This window comes from Polyodon spathula, chromosome 59 (genome assembly GCF_017654505.1).
Source record: "Polyodon spathula isolate WHYD16114869_AA chromosome 59, ASM1765450v1, whole genome shotgun sequence".
In the NCBI taxonomy this organism is placed as follows: Eukaryota; Metazoa; Chordata; class Actinopteri; order Acipenseriformes; family Polyodontidae; genus Polyodon; species Polyodon spathula.
In genome coordinates, this window is record NC_054592.1 from 303,698 (window position 1) to 324,094 (window position 20,397).

Below are 20,397 nucleotides of genomic sequence, written 5' to 3' on the forward strand. Positions count from 1 at the left end.
ATAAATTGTTTTTGATTTTATTACTGTGTTTGCCATAGTTGAATTTACTGCCCTCCTTGACAGCCGTCCTTTTTTGTAATGTAACATTCCAGAGTGGTGAAGAGGAGCACGTTCATCTGCATTCATTTCCTGTAGTCTGAACAAAGCTCCTGTCCAGCGGTGCCCTTTGCCTTCCATAGTTGTGAAACAGAGCTGTCATCAGAATGTAGTCATGGGATCTCAGCACCCGGCTGAGATCATGCAGTAATCGGGGTGTTGCAGCGAAGAGACTTTGTAAAAAGCACACCCTACTAGAATAGTTTCGTTGTCTAGAGTGGAAGTAAGTCACACACAAATGATATGGGTGCATTTCCAAGACTGGACCTGGTTAGCTGGTCAGCTGTGTTGAGCTATTTGTCCTGGACTAGATGATGTGGATCTATTCCAGCAGGGACTTTATCCTTCAGTAAATACAGTCCACTCCTGTTCTTGTGACATGCGTTTTACTCCAGTACTGCGCACCCATAGCAATTAAGTTTTTCTCCAGTGCTAAGCACTGTAGAGTAGATTGCAGTGGAGTAAAAGTGTAGGAAATGTGACTCGAATAGGAATTCTGTTCCACTTTCTGTCTGCTTGGCTGATGACCTCATCACAAAGGGGGAGTGGCTGTCCCTCCTGCAGCACTGGTACCAGTCTGACTGGTGGAATGAAAACAATCTGGATACAGCTATGTGCGTCTCACACGAGTCACTGCTCAAACCTGCAGGTTAAAAAAACCTGTTCTTTTAACCCTTACTATACAAGTGTTCCCCACACAATAATGAGGTCTAAAGACATCATAATGGGTTCTTACCCCGTAGGTGGCCAGTTATCTAGCAAGCTATGTGTTGTGCTTTTGATATTAATGCCTAATCAAGGAAGCAGCGGATCTGCCAAAACTGTCTTTGTAACGATCAAGAATCAGTTTGTCATTTTACATTTGACTTACTACAGTAACCAGCGTCCGGTATGATTTCAATAGGAAGAAACAGTAGTAGTCTGACTAACTTCAAGCTGAACCGGAGGCAGGAACTGCAGTCCAGCTGAAATTCTCAAGGTTTTCTTTTCTTGGGAATTGCATTACAGTTTGGTTTCGTTTCTTACAACTCGTACTAGCAAAGGAAGAGCTGGTCGGACTCAGTATTGAAAGGCACTGTTTAAACCAGAGCTGGTACATGTTGGAATGGAAGGTCTTCATCAGACAATGGTGTCACTGCAAGAATGAGCAATTCTGTAGAAAACTGAACGCATCTGAACCAACAAGAGCACAGCATGTTCTGTTCTGGTAGTGTCTGGTGATACGCAGTCTTTCTCCAGACAGAGAGGCACCACGCGGGAAGGGATCCATTAGAGCTAGACAGCAAAATGGGTCTGACTTCACACCACGTGAATGCAAACTGAACATCCGAGGGATCAGCTGAAAAATCACATGAAAGGATGCACTTTGATACGTGGGAGAGATTTATAAATCGCACTGCCCCGTGAAGAAAAATAAAGGATGTTTACACAGATTACTATTCAAACATACAGGGTTACACAATGTACGCAGTCCAGTTGTTATGTACAGCACTCTGTTTTAAGAGCTGCTGTGCAAATAGGCTGCAGTACTTCTGGGATACTCGCTGATACCTACAGTAGCAAAAAAACATGTCGCTTGCGTTAGGCAGACAGAGCAAGTGACAACGAGGTACAACCTAGAGCAATACATGCAAATACTGAAAGACAGATTAAAAGATACCAGTCTAAGAAGTACAAAATTAGCATCACTCCCTGTTTTGCACCTCTCAGAGTATGACTTGATTCACTTTCTTTGTTTTTGTTAGTCTTTTATAGTGACTATACTGTCTTCTGTATCTGGACTAGATTGATGCAGAGTATTGTAGTTTGACTGGCAGTGTGGCTATGCAGCATACATGTGAAGTTGTTGATTTACTGTATGCATCACCTGCTGTGTGTGTGGATCTCTGGTGAACCAACACACCTTGTATGGGTTCTAATGGCGGAACTGAAATCTCAAGGGCAGGGCTGGCCAAAGTAGGCCCTTTCACTTCTGGTCTTTGTTCCAACCCTGTTCTAAATTGTTTAATTGATCATGAAGTAGTCGGTTCTCTCGTTTCTCCTGTTTAAACCTGGAGTGGAATGGCCCTCCAGGCCGTAGGGTGATGATGGTCTCTGCTCAGGAAGTGAGGGGATGTTGGGTCCCGGTTTCTGATTTGTTTTCAGAGCCTTTTAAGATAGTCCAAAAAGAATTTCCAGTCCCACATTGGGGGAGTATTCCATTCTCTTTTGTTCTTGCAATTCATTGTTGAGTTCGTGTGATGTCACTACAGTATTTCGTGCATTTTCGTACTTTGAACATTTCTGATAACTCGAATCGGGATTGTATTTATTTCAGGAGGAACATCATAAAATGAACTTTCACCTGGGTTAATGCTACAGGAATTCTTTGCTTGTTTTATATGCAGGGTATTTGTATTTGGCAGAAAGGCTCTGCTGTTTACAGTTCTTGTATCTGTTTCAGAGTCTTTGTACCACGCACAATTGTGGAAGGAACAATCTGGCCTCTATTTAATGAAAGGAGAGGCAGTGAATCAGAATGTGTCAGGGAGGCACAATGAAGGGCACAGAAAATAGCATTTTCTTTTTCGGTGCATTATTGAGACATTGCAATGCACGTGCTTGCCAAGCTGGAAGGCTCGGGCCAGGGTTTGGTTACCTTTTTTTGACCTCCTGCAAAGAGTTTAATTATTTTCCAACATCCTGTCTTCATTGTAAACACATCTCCTGAAAGATGTTAGTCTTCTTTTAAATATTTATGTGCTTTCTGTTTTGGGAATACCGCAGAAAAAAATGACCAAACACAGAGAAGTAACTAACGCATAGCAATACCCTGTCATTTCAGAGAGTTAACATTGATGCATGCAAATCAAGAGAAATGTATATGATCAATAGCCAGTTTAGAAGTATCAGTGTTATACTGAGCCAAAGTGCTCCAGGTATAGGCGACAGTTTGATCATACGGATGTACAGACTTTTTTTCTTAAGCTTCATGACAAACGCCTGATTCCTGAGTCCACCAATTGCCACAGTAGAGATCATGCACGGCTGGAAACATCTACATGCACTGAGGCTGTCTGCAATATTTGACAGCAACCTAAAACATAATTTTGTTTCACTTTGTTTGAGCAGCTGAGCCTCCCATTGGTTCCCTGAATGAAGAAACCAGAACGCCTGCATTTCCAGTTCTATTCATTGCGGTACAAAGGTTTCTAAGAACTTTGCAGCTGTGAATGTTCATGCAGAGTCAAAGAGAACATGCCTGCATTCATGCTGTACCTGTGGCTTTTGCACAGTGGGGGGGAGTGACCAGGTGACTAAGGAATAGCTTTGTGCAATACTCTAGCTCTCCCTGTGCGCTTACAACTGAGAACGGTGTCTTCTTTTCAATGCATCCTTTTTCTTGAAACTCTTTGAAGATCAGTTGACAATCAGTGTCTTGATGAAAGCCTCCTTCTGACCTGAGGTGGTTCCCTACAGGGGGTGTGTGCAGCGTGTGAAGTGTAAAGCTCAGGTAGGGTCCTCTTACCCGTAACACAGGAAGTAAACTTGTACTGTAGCATTGTGACGTGACAGACAGGCTTCCCCTCGGTCAAAGTGAAAACAAAGTCTGGATGAAAAGTGGTTCAGGACCTGTGTTGAATGCTTGATGATAAAATGAGAAGGCATTTTTTGTTTTAAAGCATGTTCTGTACACTAGTGTTGACATGCAGGTCACGTTCACAAGAATTAAAATGGCTCGTCTGGTAACTTGGCATTGCATTGGAGTGACTGAAGGACACCTGTTCATTATGACAGCACTTAAATGGGCAGTAATAGGAAAACTCCTAATAATAAAACCTTGAATATGAAATTACTGTATCATAGACAGGCAAAAAAATCAAACTCCTGTATTTAGGCACACATACACAGAGGTGACTCGTGGCTTTGAAAAACTAGTGGGGCACAGCATGTTGATGTCTCTGGAGTTGGTGGTTTAGTTTTTTTGTTGTAGAAAAACTCCAAATGTAGCAGTCTTCTTTTACCATTGTACAGGGCTACATCAAATTCACTCAGTTTTAGCACATTTTCGCTGACTGACACTTTTTGGTTATATTATTAAGGGTTGAAATAAACTGTGCACTTACATATTCTCTACCCACTTGTGAAAAACATAAAAATATATATATATTTTTATTTTTAATTCATTAACGCTGGCAGCAGAGGCGTAGCCAGGATTTTATTTCGGGAGGGGATGGAAAAGGTAACTTTAAGGCGAGTAATCACAGTGGTGCAATTGGCAACCTGATTTATTATTTGTGCATTGACGTTTCATTTTCGAAAAATAAAGAACAGACTATTTTTACCGGTAGTTAAAAATAATATTTCGAACACTTCTGATTAAAAACAAAAAAGGAAATACAAAGCAAAGGACTTGAGCTTTTAACATGCGCATCAGATTTCAATTTCACATTATGATAAATGTGAATTATGATACAAAAGATCCAGAAGAGAACTGGAGACTTTCGCACTATAAAATATATATAAAATCACCGCGCACCAGCGACCCCTGTAGTCTGGCCGGATGCCTGCAGGCTTGCCTGTTAGCTGCCCGGAAGCTGCGTTGTCCTCCTATGCTGTAGCTCCTGGGTGGCTGGATGGTGAATCCGCAGAGTGTAAAGAAACGGTCGGCTGACGGCAAACGCTTCGGAGGACAGCGTGTGTTCGTCTTCGCCGCTCCCGAGTCAGCGCAGGGATGGTAGCGGTGAGCTGAGCCTAAATAATAATTGGCCATTTCATATTGGGAATTTCAAATAACAAAAAATAATTACAAACGACTAAATTAAAAAAAAAAAAAAAAAAAAAAAAAAGAAATAATTTAAAAATAAATAAATAAAAGGTAATCTTGTTTCCAGTAGGAACATGTTGGGACAAGCCTCTCTCTTCCTGATTGGATACCCTGTAATAGTTATCTGGTTCTGAATTCCATTCATACTCTTTCCGCTGCAGCGACATTTCATTGTGTTCTGCAGGATGTCAGATTGCATCAGATCATGTCATCATACAGGAGTGGACCAGTCTTCTTGTAATCTTGTATTTGCATTTCCAGTGTACTACTGACCTCTTGCCCCACCCTCACACACACATGCACATCCCTTTTACTTATTTAATTTGTTAGATTAATGTGCTGGCCTGCTATTTTGAGTTGAGGTTATACTACTGGAGTGCTCTGCAGCGTTGAGTGCAGTTCTCTTTTCTATACTACTAGAGCGCTCTGCAGTGCTTTTTCCTTGACGGCCTGTATACCTGTCTACCGTGTTTTAAAGTTTCCTATCCAAAGCACACAATGTAGACTTCTTATGAATGACACATTTCATCTTCCTCACGCAATAACCAGTAAATCAAATTACTTCACCATTGCAATATTTTTGGCGAATACCACATGCTGCACGTGGGTATTTAGACTACACCCTCTCAACTCATCGTTCTTAAATAGAATATTATCCCCTTCATCAAATTAGGAAGTGGCATACCTTGCCTTCCATTTATAGTATATCGTAAAAATAGAAGTATATGATAAAAACCCTACAATTTAAGCGCATCAATATTAAGATAAAGCAGGTTTAACTAGAAGTGCCGTGGTTAGATGTGTGGCTGGATTTCAGTTTGCTTTTTTTCCCAGTAACTCACCACAAGCTAGTGCAGCACAAGAGGGATGTGGTCAACCTAGATAGAGTCCAGTCAAATGTATACAACAGTGGACCTGAGGCATTCTTTTTTTTTTTTATCAGTTTTTATTTCATTCCTGTGTCTGGTTGTCCAGGCTTTAGATAACCTGATTGCTGTAGAGATCGAACTGTTTAAAAATCTCCAAAACTGACCTCTCAGTTTGTCATTGCTTTGATTTGCTTGCTCTTTATTTCTCATTTATTCATCTGTTAAAATGGCAGAAACGGGGCAAGCATTGCCCTTTTGCTTATTAATTACCCTGGCAGACAATCTTCAAATAGAGCATGTCCAAGATATTTTAATGAGCAAGCTGTCTCAAGTCCAGTGGTACCCAAAATGTAATTCATTTACAGCAATTACTATACCCTCAAAGTGTTTCTGTAGAATCGGGCGAGGTCTTTCTCTTACGAACGTCACTGAGTCTTGCTGAAGTATAGGTGATAAACTCAACGTCATTTATCTCTCTTCCAGCACAGTGACATTTCTTAGAAATTCATTTTCTCAGTAATACGAAGAAAACCTCCTGTATGATCTTTCTGGACTAAAATTACTCTCTGTATTAGGATTCAGTTATTAAGAACTGTTAGTCTGAATAAAATTAATCATGTTTTGATTATTACCAATTACAAATGCAGCAAAGCAGGCATTGTTTGGGGCAGGCAGTTTGCAAAATAAACTGGAAAAAGCTGAACTTATACTGAAATTAGAAAAAAATGGAAAAATGTCCTGCCACAAAGTTTTTTGTGTGTGTTTTAATTAAATGCCCACACATGATAAGTTCCATCTTGCCCTCTCACTTCTTTGCCAAGCAGTGATGCCATTCCAATACCAAGCTAATGAAGAGCTGCAGCACGGGCCTGCCGTGACTGTAAGTAACTGCTGTGAAACTGGAGCACAGCTGGTAACTGATCTGCTGTTTGTCCTTGTCTCTCTACTGCCTCTGTAAGAAGTTTCAGTCTAATGCCAATGTTGATTTCCATCAGAGGTGTGCTCTTATCCTACAATCATTTCTCATGTAACTTCTAATTGTGTACATCGGCAAAGGCGTGCATTTGCAACAGTTGTTTAAGACACTAGCACATTCTGCATGTGGTCGCACACACCATTACAGAGATAAATGTGGTGGTTCTGTATTTTGACTTTTCCGTTGCGGTTTGATGTGGTGCGTGTCTCGTATCGTGCCAGCCGGAATTAAAGAGAGGGTCTCACGCTGGTTTTAATTGTTTGATTTAACATGTCCCTTTGCTCTAACCCTAGAGAGCTCCAAAACAAGCAATGCTGAAATCTTCAGCTTTGTTTCCATAGAAACACGGTCTCGGTCCCTCGGTAGCATAGAAACGTTGGTGTCTTGGTCTGGTCTGTGTGCAGATTGCTGGGTGGGGCAGATTTCTGCTTGTCAGGTGTTTATTTGTTAAGCTTCAGAAATAGTTGTTTGTCTGCATTGGTAGCCTTTCTAATCAGTGCTGCAGAAAGTCTGAAGACGTGTTTGTCTGTCTGAGGGTTATGGGATTAGGTCTTGTGTGTTTTCTGGGAGGCACAGGGTAATAGCTGTGATCCTAAAGGAGTAGAAAATATTGGGAATCCCTGTGATTAGAGCCCAGAACAACATAAAGAAAAAACAAGGCTTTATTTTTTGGCCTTCTGAAGTTTAGTAAAGGCAAAAATTGTTAAGTGATTTTGTGTGCGTAGCCTATTGGTGTAATAGACATCAGTGCACAATGCTTCACCTATGGACTCTTTTATATACTTCCCTACGTCAGAAAATCAGCCTGAGGAGTCTTTTCAGAAGCCTTATCGAAATAGTTTAGTAAATGTGGCAAATCTAATGATCTGAAGCTGAGCAGTACCTTTGTTTTAAATGGGTAAAATGGGGGAGGGGGACGACAAACATTACCACTATGTCTTAAGTGTAATTTTAAACTAAATCAAGCCTTGAATCCGATGCAGTAATGATCTCTGCATATTTGAGATTGTTTGTTTGTTTGCCCTTGTTTTCTCTTAAAGCAATCCTGAGAACATTCAGTTCTTAGTCACTTAACGGTACATGTATTTATTTTTTCAGCATGTTTCAACATGTCTGGTTCAAAGCATGAATATGGCTTTTTTTTATTTTTTTTTATTTGACCAGATTGAATTCATACATTTGAATAAAAAGGGCAGTTACCAAGACACTATGCTGAGGCAGGAATTTACAGAATGATAATAAAGTAACAACAGTTTGCTTTGCTTTCTAGTGCACTGCACCAGACTGCAGTATTTCCGCGGAACTGCTTCAGAAAACCCTGTACTTTCTGGGATGTTTCTAACAATACCTGAAAAGCAGAGACTGATGAAGAGGAATATTTTTAAGAATGGAGAATGGATGTTCCACTCTCTGCTGTGCTTGAGGAAAATCCCTTCTGTTATATCAGAATTGGGTGTGTTATTTCCCTTGCTTTCCCCAAGTCTGTTGGGTTGACTGTTTTGTGCCTAGGTGCATTAGTATAAAGGACCATTGTTTAGATTATTTGTTCATTTCTGTTATCTATGCTCAAGGTCCCGTAAAGATAAAGTTGAAGGATGCTGGAATTGTATAATTGGACAGACTCAAGGTCTGAGATAGCCGACAGTACTAGCAGCTGCTGTGCTTGTCCATCTACTGTACTCTCCCACTAGCATATAAGTGCATGTCCATTTCTCCATTTGCAGGTTTGGTAAGCTCTGCGGGGGGAGGAATTCCTGACTTTCATTCATATAAATTTGGGATGGATTCCAGAGGCGCATCCTTATCACAAGAAAGTGTTCCCAGTTAGTGTCTAGCAGTCTGTATCAGTTAGTGCAGGCGATTTTAACAATACAGACCTGAAATGATCATCTTGGGGTTTTATTATGTAAACAGTGGATCAATCGATCAAATTCCATTTCTTTATTACACTATCTTCTAGAACTGTAGTAGTCATCTACCCCTAATAACAGGGCGTTTTACATTTAAAACAAAACTGTAAAGTACCACGGCAAAGACTCCTCATTTAAAAAAAAAAAATTGATTGAAGTTGTTTAAACTTTTTTTTTTTTATTTTGTTTTTTATTTAATTTTACTCAGTTCAGATTTGAATATGCGCACCATACGTTTTACGGAAACTACAAACATGTAATGACTTTGCTAAGGTTGTAATCTTGGTTGCGATGGCTCCTATAAGATGCGTTGCTGCAGATATTTTACAGGCATTTGGCAAAAGAGGGAAGACATGCTTATTAAAACAGTTTCTTTTCTCCCTTGCAGGACACCTTTGCTGCAATCTATGGGAAAGATGCAGCAGCTGAGAGCAGGAGGTCTCGAGAGAGCTTCATGAAGTGGCTGTTTGCTGGAATGACTCTGGCTACCGGTCTCGTCGTCGGCTCCTACTTTGTACGCAAGCGCTTGTAGGGCTGCGGGAGACACTCTCCACACAACAAAGAGAAACACTCAACCAGAACAGTGTTGTGCAAATGTCTCTGCATCCCCACACACGCACACAGGCATCTCCTCTGCAATACCAAACAGCTTTGCAAATGTCTTTGCATCCCCACTCACAGACATCTCCTCTGCAATACCAAACAGCTTTGCAAATGTCACATTCCAGCACCAGTGCTCAGGATCTCCATCTTTTTTATTTGATTTTTTTTTTTTTTTCTCTCCCAGGATGACCCAAATAAAACTTCTCAACACAACCTAAAAAAAGAAAAAAACGTGCCAGCGCGTGTTTTCATAAAGCGAGACAGATTTAGAAGTCAGAAAGGACTGTTTTTTTGAAGACTGGGTAAAGGACCAGTAGAGCCTGCTTGGCAATTGGTGTCCGGTTCTTTTCTGACCCTTGTAATTCCCACTGCAGAGTGCAGGCTGCTCTAGTTCACTGTGTTTAAATACACATCACCACTGAGTAACAACCTGGGCTCAGACTCATGTCATTCAACTCCACGCCTCTTTGCCAAGCTGGTCGGGAAGTGTTGGTTTTTTTTTTCTTTTCTTTTCTGTTCACCTGACCACATGAAAGAAAGGAAAGAGAATCCATCACATCGGACTTAAACCCTTGACACTGTGTAGTTCTGGAAACCGTTCTATTGATCCTGTATGGATCCGATGCTACTGCTGTACTAGTTCAGCATTGCGACTCAGAATATATAAGCATCCATTAAAGTCACAAGGATTTCGCGATTGTTCATTATCCTTGGGTTAAGACAGCAGAAGCTAAACATGTGAGTGATGCTTGACTGCTTTAGCATGATTCAGCTGAGGCTGCTGCACTAATCTCATTTTGATCTGATATTTCTGGTTTAGCCAGTCGGCTCTGTATATGAAACAGCTACAGTCGCATGATATGAAACGTGAAATGTATGTGGATCTTTTGTTGTGGTGTCATACACTCCCATTGATATGGATCAGCCGAGTCCTTGTGACTTCTGTGTACATCATTGCTGCCTGACGCATTCTGCCCATCCTTTCAAAGATTTATTTATTTTTTTTCCCATTTACTAAACTATTAACTGGATTTTTTTCAAATTAAAAGTTTGTGCAATAATTGCAGCGAATGTATGTGGAGCAATTATATTTGCTAAAATGTTGATATGTTCATCAAGTCAAATATATATTGTTCTGTGTTTTATGTACCAATTTTTTCTTCTAAAATGTAACCATTTCTGCATTCAACTGTCAGATGATAGCTTCAGTCGTAAGTGACGATAACAGGTTTTAATCTACCATTGGTTTTTGAATAGCACACTTTGCCACTCTGTGGTGTAATGTTGTAATAACTGCGATGACCAACACACCTTTTCTGCACACCCCTGTAATGTAAGCGGTGACAACACTATAAGCAAACAGTATGTATGATCATGTATCGTTAAACACACCATAACGGAGTGCATTTCCAGATGCTTAAGTCAGTTCAGTAATAATATCAAACATCGTGTTGCAGCCGCTTCTGCTAAATTACAAGGTTTCCTAATTTCTTGGTTACTTTTCAAACTGTACTGACTTGTATTTGTCCTGAAACAAAATCAAATGTGTGGCAGATTTGTACTCAACTTCCATGAATGCATAAGCAACCCTAACCCTGCTCAAGATCCCCTGTGCTGTTTGCCAGTGTTTAAACACTGCCTGTAAGGAGGGATCAGGTCCTTGGGTCCCAGGGTTCCTCTAACTGGGTACTTTTGGGGTAGCTTCCAAGCCGTCCTAACAACATCCACAATATGTGTTTAGTGTTGCTAATAGATGATTAGGACAAGGCATCCTGAGGACTGGAGTTGCCCACCCTGGCTTAAAACAGCCCTGCATTCAGGGGTTGTATCTTCTGTTAATTTTACTGTATGTCATAGTTATATATTCCATACAACCTAATTGAGAACAGAAATGTTTATTTTATTTTTTGCTTGAGGTAGTTTCTGTGCTGCGTCTTACTTTGAAGTTTTTATAACCAGTGCGGCACTACATTACCTACTGTAGTTGAGAAATGAATCTCAATTTAGTATAGATTCATTAGAATATTTAATAAACAATGTTATTTAAACGTATTATTCCATGTACAGCATGTACAATGTTTTTGTGTTGCCTTAATTTGTGAATACGTGCATTTAAAAAAAAAAAAAAAAAAAAAAAAAAAAAAGTGAATGAAAGGTGGTTTTGTTTTTAGCTTGAGCTGTTTCTGCAAGGGAGTGTGTATTTATGGGCTTGAATTTGTGCACCTTGGTTAAAGTTCATGCAAATCTTAGAACACAAAAAGGAAAATTGGCTTATTTTTTAAAAGTCTTTAACTTGTAATTTGCTCAGTCAAACCTGTATTGGAGACCATCTATATAGAAGGACAGCCTCTTTTACAGTTAATCCTATTGAATCCTAGCATCTCTCTGTCAATGTTTGTTTCTAGCTTGAATATATACATGTAAACTGTATAGAGAGAATAGTTTATAACAACACCTGTATATAAAGACTAGCCCCCTTCGTTGTTTTTATAGGCAAGTTTGACTCATGATTTTTTTAATGTACTTGTGTGGATCCCTTACAAAGTTCACCTGTAAATTATTTAATTTTGAATTGACCAAATACAGTATACTTTTGCAGATTCAAGCCCTGTTGTTATTACCATATGTAAAAGTTAAACAAATAATAATAATAATTTAACTTAAAAGTATATATTTTTGTTGCACAGAAAATAGATTTATCATTTTTGTTAATGTCTGTTCTAGCTATTTGGCGAATTTGATCAGTAGAAGGTAGAAATGAAACACTGCTGTTTTGTGTAAAAGGCCAGCATTCAGTATGTTTATGGAAACTCTGATAAAGTGGCCAACATGCATTCCAGTGTATGAGGCTGTAAATGCCTGGACAGGGAATCTGCAGAGTTTGTACAGCAGTCTTGGGAACGGGCACCATTGTGGCTTCCGTTTCCACTCCCTTGTTAGCTATAGGCCAGGTGGGGCCAGAGTGGCAGACCATTGGATGCAGTTTCAAAGCCTTCTCGTCTCCATAAACTTTGATCTGGCTTATATACACACGCTGTCATCGAACCGTCAGTGACACAACGGTTAGATCAAGATATTGAGACAGTTTGCAGGCAGAGTTTAGCTCCTCTTGCTGTTTTCTGTTGATTTGTGTAGATGATCTAGCTGAAGGCAGAGGTTGGTTGGGGGGAGTTTATACAACTAACAGAGTGAATGCAGAGCAGTATTTTGCTTACACTTTGTGCCACTTCAGTCCTAACAAATGGATTGCTCTGTGCTTGCAGCCTGAATGGCATTTCTCAATGTTTCACCTGGGTGTCTCTTACATTCAGAATAGGAGGCATTTGGAGAGGAGGTGGAGGTGGGAGCGCGGGTCCACCAGTAACGTTGCTTCGTAGCGCTAAAGTGACCACAGCTAGCCGAGAATATATTTAAATGAAGACCCTCGCTGGAATTAATGCAAGCACTCACAGGCTGGACTGAAGTGAGACACCCAAGACACTGCACACTTCACACTGAGCACTCATGACAACCGTGCTGAACGTGGCACATGGTAACAGCAGGGTCCAGCCATCACTCGGGATGGAGGAAAAGGATTCTCGTTACTTTCAAGACAGCCAAGTGCGAAAAAAAAAAAATAAGGGCGTGTTGGTAGCAACCATCCCTGTTTAAAAATACCCTTCATTTAGAGATTTATGACTTGTATTACCACACAATTGATTTGGTAAACGATTCATTCAAATTTGATCAGTTTTACTTGGGAGTAATTTCCTCCAGGACCGAGTGTACAATGAGCATTGGCTTCATGTACAGTATTTGCACCAGGCAAGTTCATATTGTCATTCACTGGCTTGTTGTGGGAAGGGTTATTTATAATACAACTGTGTAGTACTAGTTTAATTGTACATGATAATAGAGGCGGGGGGACATATGCAGGTACACTGTGTTTAACAGGATGTTCTGCAGTACAGCAATTGAGTTTATTGGTTAGAAAACCAAGCTGGAATATCAGTGTTCCCTCCTTTGATGTGTCCAATAAAGCTTGAGCTGGTAACTACTTCCTTGTTTGCGCATTTTGTCTGCATTTAGACACTGTCAAGTGTTGGAACCCCTTCTGTAATTGCGTTATAAAAAGGAATATGAGCTCACTCAGGATTTCCTATTAAATTCAAAGTCTTAAAACAGGTCACATGTCATGCTTGTTCACTTACAACAGAAGCTAAAATCAATATCTATCCACACACTTGAAACTTTTTTCCCCCCCGCAAAGATTTGTCTCAACCTTACTATTGCATTTCTCCCTGTCCCATTCGCAGTAGCATAATGGACAATTGAAGATGGTAGGAATGCTGTCCTTGAGAATGGGTGGAGCGAAGGGAAATCGCACATTAACAAGCATAAGACCAACACTTGCTCAGGTTAGACTTTGTATTCTTTATTTAGTACAAATCAGAGAGGCCGAATGAAAGAGGAAAATTTCTCGTTTGAGTCAGCCATTTATGCAGGTCACCCAACGGTCTGAAAAACTCCCTTCAGAATTCACTAAGGTGCATTCTACAGAAAGAACCACAAACAAAGATTTCATTTAGTGAGGAGTTTTTAAAAAGAATTTGACTCTAAAAGCCCCCCCACCACCACAATGAAAAGTACTTTCCTAAGAGAAATAAACTTCACTGTTTCAAAACTAGAAAGAAACTATTGAAAATGTGACAAAGAAGCTTTTGAAATTAACAGTTTATTTCTTGTTCTGAAAAGGTAGACATGGGGTAAACGTTACACTGTGCTGGATCAAAATCTTAGTGAGTGGCAGGACTAAGTGAACGTGGGTTACAGCGTGCTCACAGCGTACACGTCAATCAGGTGAACAGTGAGAGTAATACAGGCTGCCCTCCTTCTCCTCCTCTTCTACTTCTTCCATTGGTTCTTCTCGTAGTCCCAACTGGAGGAGAAGCCCTCGACTGGATTGACTCGCATGTCAATCATCCTCTTGGCCTGCGCTGCAATCCAATCCTCCTTCAGGGTGTGCGGCTGGGGTGGCAACACTGAAAACACAGGACCAACAGCCTGTTATTTATATCTGCCATGGCGAGTTTCGTGAAGGACTACAGACCATGCTGAATAGGAAACACTGATGTGTTACACAAGCTGTCCTTTACTATCGGATCAGGCATGAACTACCTCTCTAATGCTCCATTACACCGTTATTAGAAATGGGTTATTAGAATAACATACAGCACCAGTAAGACATTTCAAACCAATTTTCTACCCTCCACGTGCTCGATTCGAACAACAAAAAAAAAGTCTCAATTGTTTTGAGCTGCTTGAAAACTAGAGAAGCGAAAAAAGTTGCCCAAGGGTTAGAGTACCTTGTGTTTAATGGCCGTAAACACACATCAAGAGAATAGTCAGAGCACATGGGGAGGGATGATGCAAGAGAAAGGCATCTACAAGCCATTAAAGGGTTAATGTACGCACTCTCACAAACGCATTGAGGTACAAGAGCACCAATACTGAACCTACCTTGCCTGCGATATCCACAGCTTAGCTCCAGAGTAAAAGATTTTTAAAAGCATTAAATGGGATTTAGGGTATAAATAGCAAATAGATGCAAAACAAAGTCAGGTACAGCAGAGACAATAGGAATCAAGGGAAACACCTTTTAGACACAGTAATAGTTCGGGAGAAGAGCGCACAACTGGAACTGATTGGATTGCTCCGATAGCCTTTCCCTGGGTAGGATTCAGCTTGTTAATGTTCATACAGGGTTACTTGTCTGATTTAAACAGCAAGCGTTTATCACAGTGATCACCATTCCCCGACTCATCAAGGGACAGGCTAAAGGATGACTGTTGCAGATAACGCAACGCAATGGGAGTTCCTAAGTAGGCAGGATAAGACATGATATAAATCAGATGGGTCTTTAGAAAAGTTTCCAGGCATCTTTAAAATTATCCATGAAACCAAAGGGCTCAAATTAGACCTGGGATCAATCACAACAGTGTAATCTGCAATTAATTGCAATTACAACTGAACTGTAGTTGAATGCTGCCACACCTGCATAATTGTAACTAATTATATTATATAATTGATTGATTTCAGTTCCATTCAATTGCAATTACTGCAGCCTAACTGCAATCTAGCAAAATACCATTGTAATTGTAAACACTGCTGCTGTGATTGTAGTTCTAATGCCAGTCAAGCTCAGGTCTGGCTCATAGGTTGCCAGTAACGTTTGTTCAGTCTTGAGCCACTGTGCTAAGGCAGCAAGGTTAGCGAGATGGAGAGACATACCGAAGACCCGCTGCCACCACACTACCAGCCCGGTGAGGCCGATGAAGATCAGCACGCCTCCCACCACAGTCTTCCACTCTTGGGTTGGCTTTTTCATCTCTGCGAAAGTCTGGTTGAACGCCAGGCGGTACACTGAAACAAAGCACAAGGGCGCTCTTACTGGGGGACGCGTAGAACTTCGACAGCACAACTTATCAAACAGTGCATTCGCAGGACCTTGCATTTCACAGGCTACAGTTTAAAGAGTGCGCTCCCAAAGGCTTTGACATTCATTTCCATTTCAAATCAGATTTAGAACAAATCGTATGGGCATTGGTGGAGAGGGTGTCTCTAAAGAGATGTTTCACAGCACATTGTTAAAGTTCAAACCAATAAAAAAAATCAACCCAAAAGGGCAATAACTCAATTTTAACCAATATATTTTATACACAGAGAAAGCTACATTAGTCATTATAGATCTGTCCATTAATGTGGTCTCATTTCTACAGCATTATCCTGGAACGTGTATTTGTTCCAACAGCTCTGTGAGTTTGCCCCGCACCCTTGCATAAAAAACAGGCAGTATGAACAAATCCACATGAGATGACGTGAATGGAACGGTTTGATTGGGAAGCCGAACGCCTCCTCTGCTGTCTATACTGCCTGCTCCTCTCAGATACACAGGAGGGTTCGTACGGGCGATCTTCTCCTCCTCCGAGAGGTTCTTCCAGGAGCCCAGCTCTTTCTGCTTGAGGGACTGCTGGGCTGCCGTCAGGGCCTTTTGGAACGGTATGTCAGGCAAAGGTGTGTCCCTGCGGTCCCAGTACATCGGCAGAGATAGGTCTTCCTGTTTCGAAATCTCTGCAAGGAAACAAGGAGAGCGTTACAGGGATGCTGCACAATGTTACTCTTCCTTGGAGCTTGCTACCTCTGCCCTGCTCAGTGAGTATAATTATGCTGGTTAAACCTGTCTGGAACTACGGCAGTAAATTAACCTCCAGTAACATTATTAATATTAAAAGAGCACAGTCAAGCAGTTCAGGGTTAGGAAACTGTTTCCTGCATCCTGTGGCATTTTAGTAGATTGCACAGGGATACCTGTAAACAGTTTCTTATGCAAAAGCACTGCATAGTCAGTTATGCTTTGTATCTGAAAGGCAACATAGCACTTCTCCATTCTAGCTTCTTCCAGACATTCCACAGACAGTTACAGTTTGCTGGATGCATTGTCACACAACTGCTCCATCTAGTGGCAAGCAGGAGAATGCACTTCCTATTCCAGAGCCAGGCTTGAGATACAAATAGCGTCTGGGGGAGTTGGTCTACTTCTCATTATCACAGGGTAACAGCTACAGGAAGGCGTGGTGGAAGATGAATTATACTGGGAGAGAATAAAGCATTCAGGGGGCAAAGCAGACAACATATAATAAAGAAGTTGTGGTATGTGCAAGTTGGATGGGGTACAGCTTTAAGTATCTCCAGACTCTGGTTCATGAAATAAAGACTAAAAGGGTTCCAGGGTAGGGTTGTTGTCCAAAAAAAGAACTAGTGTCCACTGTGAAGAAAAACACACTTTCAGGAATTTCGTGGAGGTGACAAAGCTGAGGTTGTTTAAAAGTTGGTTCAAGGGCTTTCAAAAAAAACTAATTAAAAAAAAAAAAAAAAAAAAAAAAAAAAAAAAAAAAAAAGGTCACTGATTAAAGGTCCAGCAGCCCCCCTCCCCTCCCCCTCCTTCTGTTCCGTACCACATGGATCATTATTGCAGAGTTACCTGTTTGAAAATGTGGGCAATAATCCTTACACTACCATTTTGAAGAGACCTTTGAAACAGACTTTAAAATTGAACGTGTAAAACGTTGTCAGGATGTTAATGAAAAGTTACCAACGTACGTTAAACAACGGTTGCAACACGTGTAACGATACCTTTGATGGAACCTCGCTACTGTTCCTAGTGAACGATACTGAAACAACGTAGGAATTCGATGGTGAAGCATTGTGTGTAAGAATTAGCACACAATGTAACAGTCATATTTAAACACAGGCACAGTAGATGCACTGCACACCACCCATACAGAGGCTATACCTGTATACTGATGTTAAAACTGTAAATAAATGCCAAATGAACGGCTTGGTAGCCTGCAGTTACCGTGCCCATGAGCAGCCCGCACACCGATGTTCGCAGCTATCCCTCGTCTGGCCAGGAGACCTCCCACTCGCAAGGCTGAGAATGGAGACATCTGCAAAACAGGGAGAGGGAAGAAGAGTTTAGGGCTGTATGGGTGGAACAGGGATTTAATCTGAACAATGACAAGGTCCCTGGATCCTCGATTCTCCTCTGATCCTCCACTGTGCATCTATGCAAATTAGTTCACTGTCAGCGTGTCCTCTGCTCTGGTATAACAAGATAAATCCAGTTATTACCAACTAAGCAGACACACAGCTGACAAACGAGTGCAGAGAGTATCAGGTCTAGAACAGAAAGGCAACCAAACCCATCTCTTCTCCTTCTGATGCCTGCAAAATCAAATCTTCCCAGGGTTAATGAGGCTTATTAAGTTATTTAGAGAGCAGCTCCATTTGCAGAGAGATAGGGATGCTCTGCTGCTGCCTTTAGGCTTCTGATCAAAACACATCTATGTTTAGGTCCTGTATATGAATTGGCAAAGCCAACATCTTTTGATCCATCACTAGAAGACGTGTAGCATGCAGAAGCACACTGCCATTTCGGTTTATTGCAAACACTACTTTTATTAATGTTTCCTGTTGTATAAAAATCAGACTAATCCCAGGATTCAATCAATTATAGTGCATAATAAATAGAAAGAGGTCAAAGTACTACAAATGACGTTAAGAAAAACTAAAATTCACTTTAATGTTTTCTGTAGTTGCGAATATGAAGTGGTTAACTCTGCTATATAATAAGCCAGTCAGCTGAAGATTGGTGTGTCTGCACTGTAGGCTACTGTACACAATGCTACTCATCCTCTCCAACACAAGCAGGGTGAAAAGCATTTAAAAGGACAGAAAGCCTGTGGGTGATCCAAGAAGCTGCTCTTCACTCTTGTCAGAATTTAAGCACCAAGTGTTGCTGGAAAAGCAGACCAACCTTTAGAAATGGGATCTAATAAAAAGTTTCCTTCTCTTGTAGGAATGTGAAGGTGGATGTGGTCCTGAAAGAAAAGTACCAGAATCCATACCAGACAGACCCACACTCTGTGCTTGTGCCTCTGACTCCCTCAGCTTAACATGTTGATCTTTGCCATTTATAAAATGGGCTCCACCCCAACGCTGGCTGCAAGCCATTAAGAGAGACACGAACGTGGCGTAAACTGGCAAGCGGTCAAAAGACAGGCAGCCATGCAGCTGTGTTCGATCTGACCTCCACCAGCAGGCTAGCCGACTGAAACACCACGACAGACCTGACTAGAATGAAACTTTGAAACAACCAGAGGGCTCACTTCGAATATATGGTCAGTCTGCAGCCTGCTTTCTAGAAACAAAGCAAAACTACTGACAAAAACAAACTCCTGCAGTTCAAACTACAATTACATAAGGGCACGCAACCAGTGAACTGTACTGCATTTGCACAAAACAAATGCAAAGCAGCAAGATATCCCCCACACTAAAACTACTTGAGTTTCACATTTGCAAACCCCCACCCTTAAACATACGGTTGCGCTGAAAAAAATAAATACTCCCTCCCTCTTCATTACTACAATGAGTAAAACAACTAACTAACAACACTCAAACTAGAATGTTAAAGTTTGCAGCTCAAACACATGCAAAGTAATGTTTTAACAAAACACTGCTCAACGCTTGTAGACGTGTCATACCTCAGGAGTACTTACAGCTCTCAGGTTAATGAGCAGCAGTAGGTGTGAAACTAACAGTAACTCTCCCTTCCCCTCCAGCTGCTCTCTCTCTCTCTCTTTGCTAAAGGGCTGCGGAAACTTGTCAGAACAGGAAACTTACACTGAGGCATGATGGGGGAGAACACAGCTAAATAACATTCAGCCATGTGACAAAAAAAAAAAATAGCACTTGGCTCAAAAACTGGACTTTAAGTGCTTATTTCCTCATACAACAGAGCACACAGCAAGGTGTGTGTGTATATCATAAGTTCGAGGGAACCTGTTTCTTTGTTTTCTGTGGAAGTGGAGTTCTCCAGACCACTGGCTGCTAGCCAGAGCTACATTGAGTGTCAAGTTTGAAGCCGGAAGCATTGCAGTATAGCACAGCCCACTGGAGTCTAAACGAAGAAAAAAAAAAAGAGTACCAGGGAACTGTGAGCGTTTCTTAAATACTGTACTGGAAGAAGTGCGACTGGATTTTGTTTAACCTTTTAATGCCAAGCTGTGCTCTCTGATCTTTCACTATACTGATGAGATTTGACTTTTAGAAAAAAATATCTATTTTTATTAGTGTAATTTTCTTAAAGCAGCAGTGTGCCAAAATGATTCATTATACACGAACACCAGTGTCTAGCCTTCAGTGCACTTCAGCAGAAGCCAAGCATTGTTGACTTGCCAGCTTGTCTTTCATATAGCTGTTTTAGCTGCAGGCACACAGACTTCATCACTCCTGGGAGGGCTCTTGCCACAATCAAATGAAGAGTCAACCGCCTTCTCCTACCCACAGCAGCAGCAGCAAGGGGGTACAGCAACTACCTGGAATCTATGCTTCAGCTCAGAGAAGCGAAACACAACCAACACACATCTCCTGTAAATATTGATAGCGTGGCTGAACAGGGAAGCTCCTAACCTGTCACGCAGTTACCAAAAGTTGGATGCACAGAAATTTCAACCAGCAAATCACGTGACTAAAGCAAGTAATAAACAGCTCGTTAAGATCATCTCCACACCAGATAAACAATGCACACGCAAGTGC

At 41.1% G+C, this 20,397-nt stretch overlaps 2 protein-coding genes across 3 annotated transcripts in view; one reads left to right on the top strand and one right to left on the bottom strand.

The window, feature by feature from the left end:
* LOC121307792 (bcl-2-like protein 1) overlaps positions 1–13,294 on the top strand; it is a 31,313-nt gene extending 18,019 nt beyond the window's left edge. The window contains exon 4 of the mRNA XM_041240070.1: positions 9,047–13,294. Coding sequence (XP_041096004.1) covers positions 9,047–9,190 — 144 coding nt within the window. The 3' untranslated portion in view covers positions 9,191–13,294. The remainder of the gene's footprint in view (positions 1–9,046) is intronic.
* A 360-nt stretch (positions 13,295–13,654) lies between these two features.
* On the bottom strand, positions 13,655–19,468 carry LOC121307793. Of its 2 annotated transcripts, none has more exons than XM_041240072.1 (5): positions 19,359–19,468; positions 17,657–17,747; positions 16,207–16,371; positions 15,532–15,663; positions 13,655–14,282 (listed from the first exon to the last, which is right to left on the bottom strand). In XM_041240072.1, exons 2-5 carry the CDS (start codon positions 17,745–17,747, stop codon positions 14,146–14,148), a joined length of 525 nt encoding a protein of 174 aa, XP_041096006.1. In that variant the 5' UTR covers positions 19,359–19,468; the 3' UTR covers positions 13,655–14,145. The 2 variants fall into 2 exon arrangements, with proteins under 2 accessions (XP_041096006.1, XP_041096007.1); XM_041240073.1 differs by having other exon boundaries at positions 19,344–19,458.
* Positions 19,469–20,397: the final 929 nt, after the last annotated feature.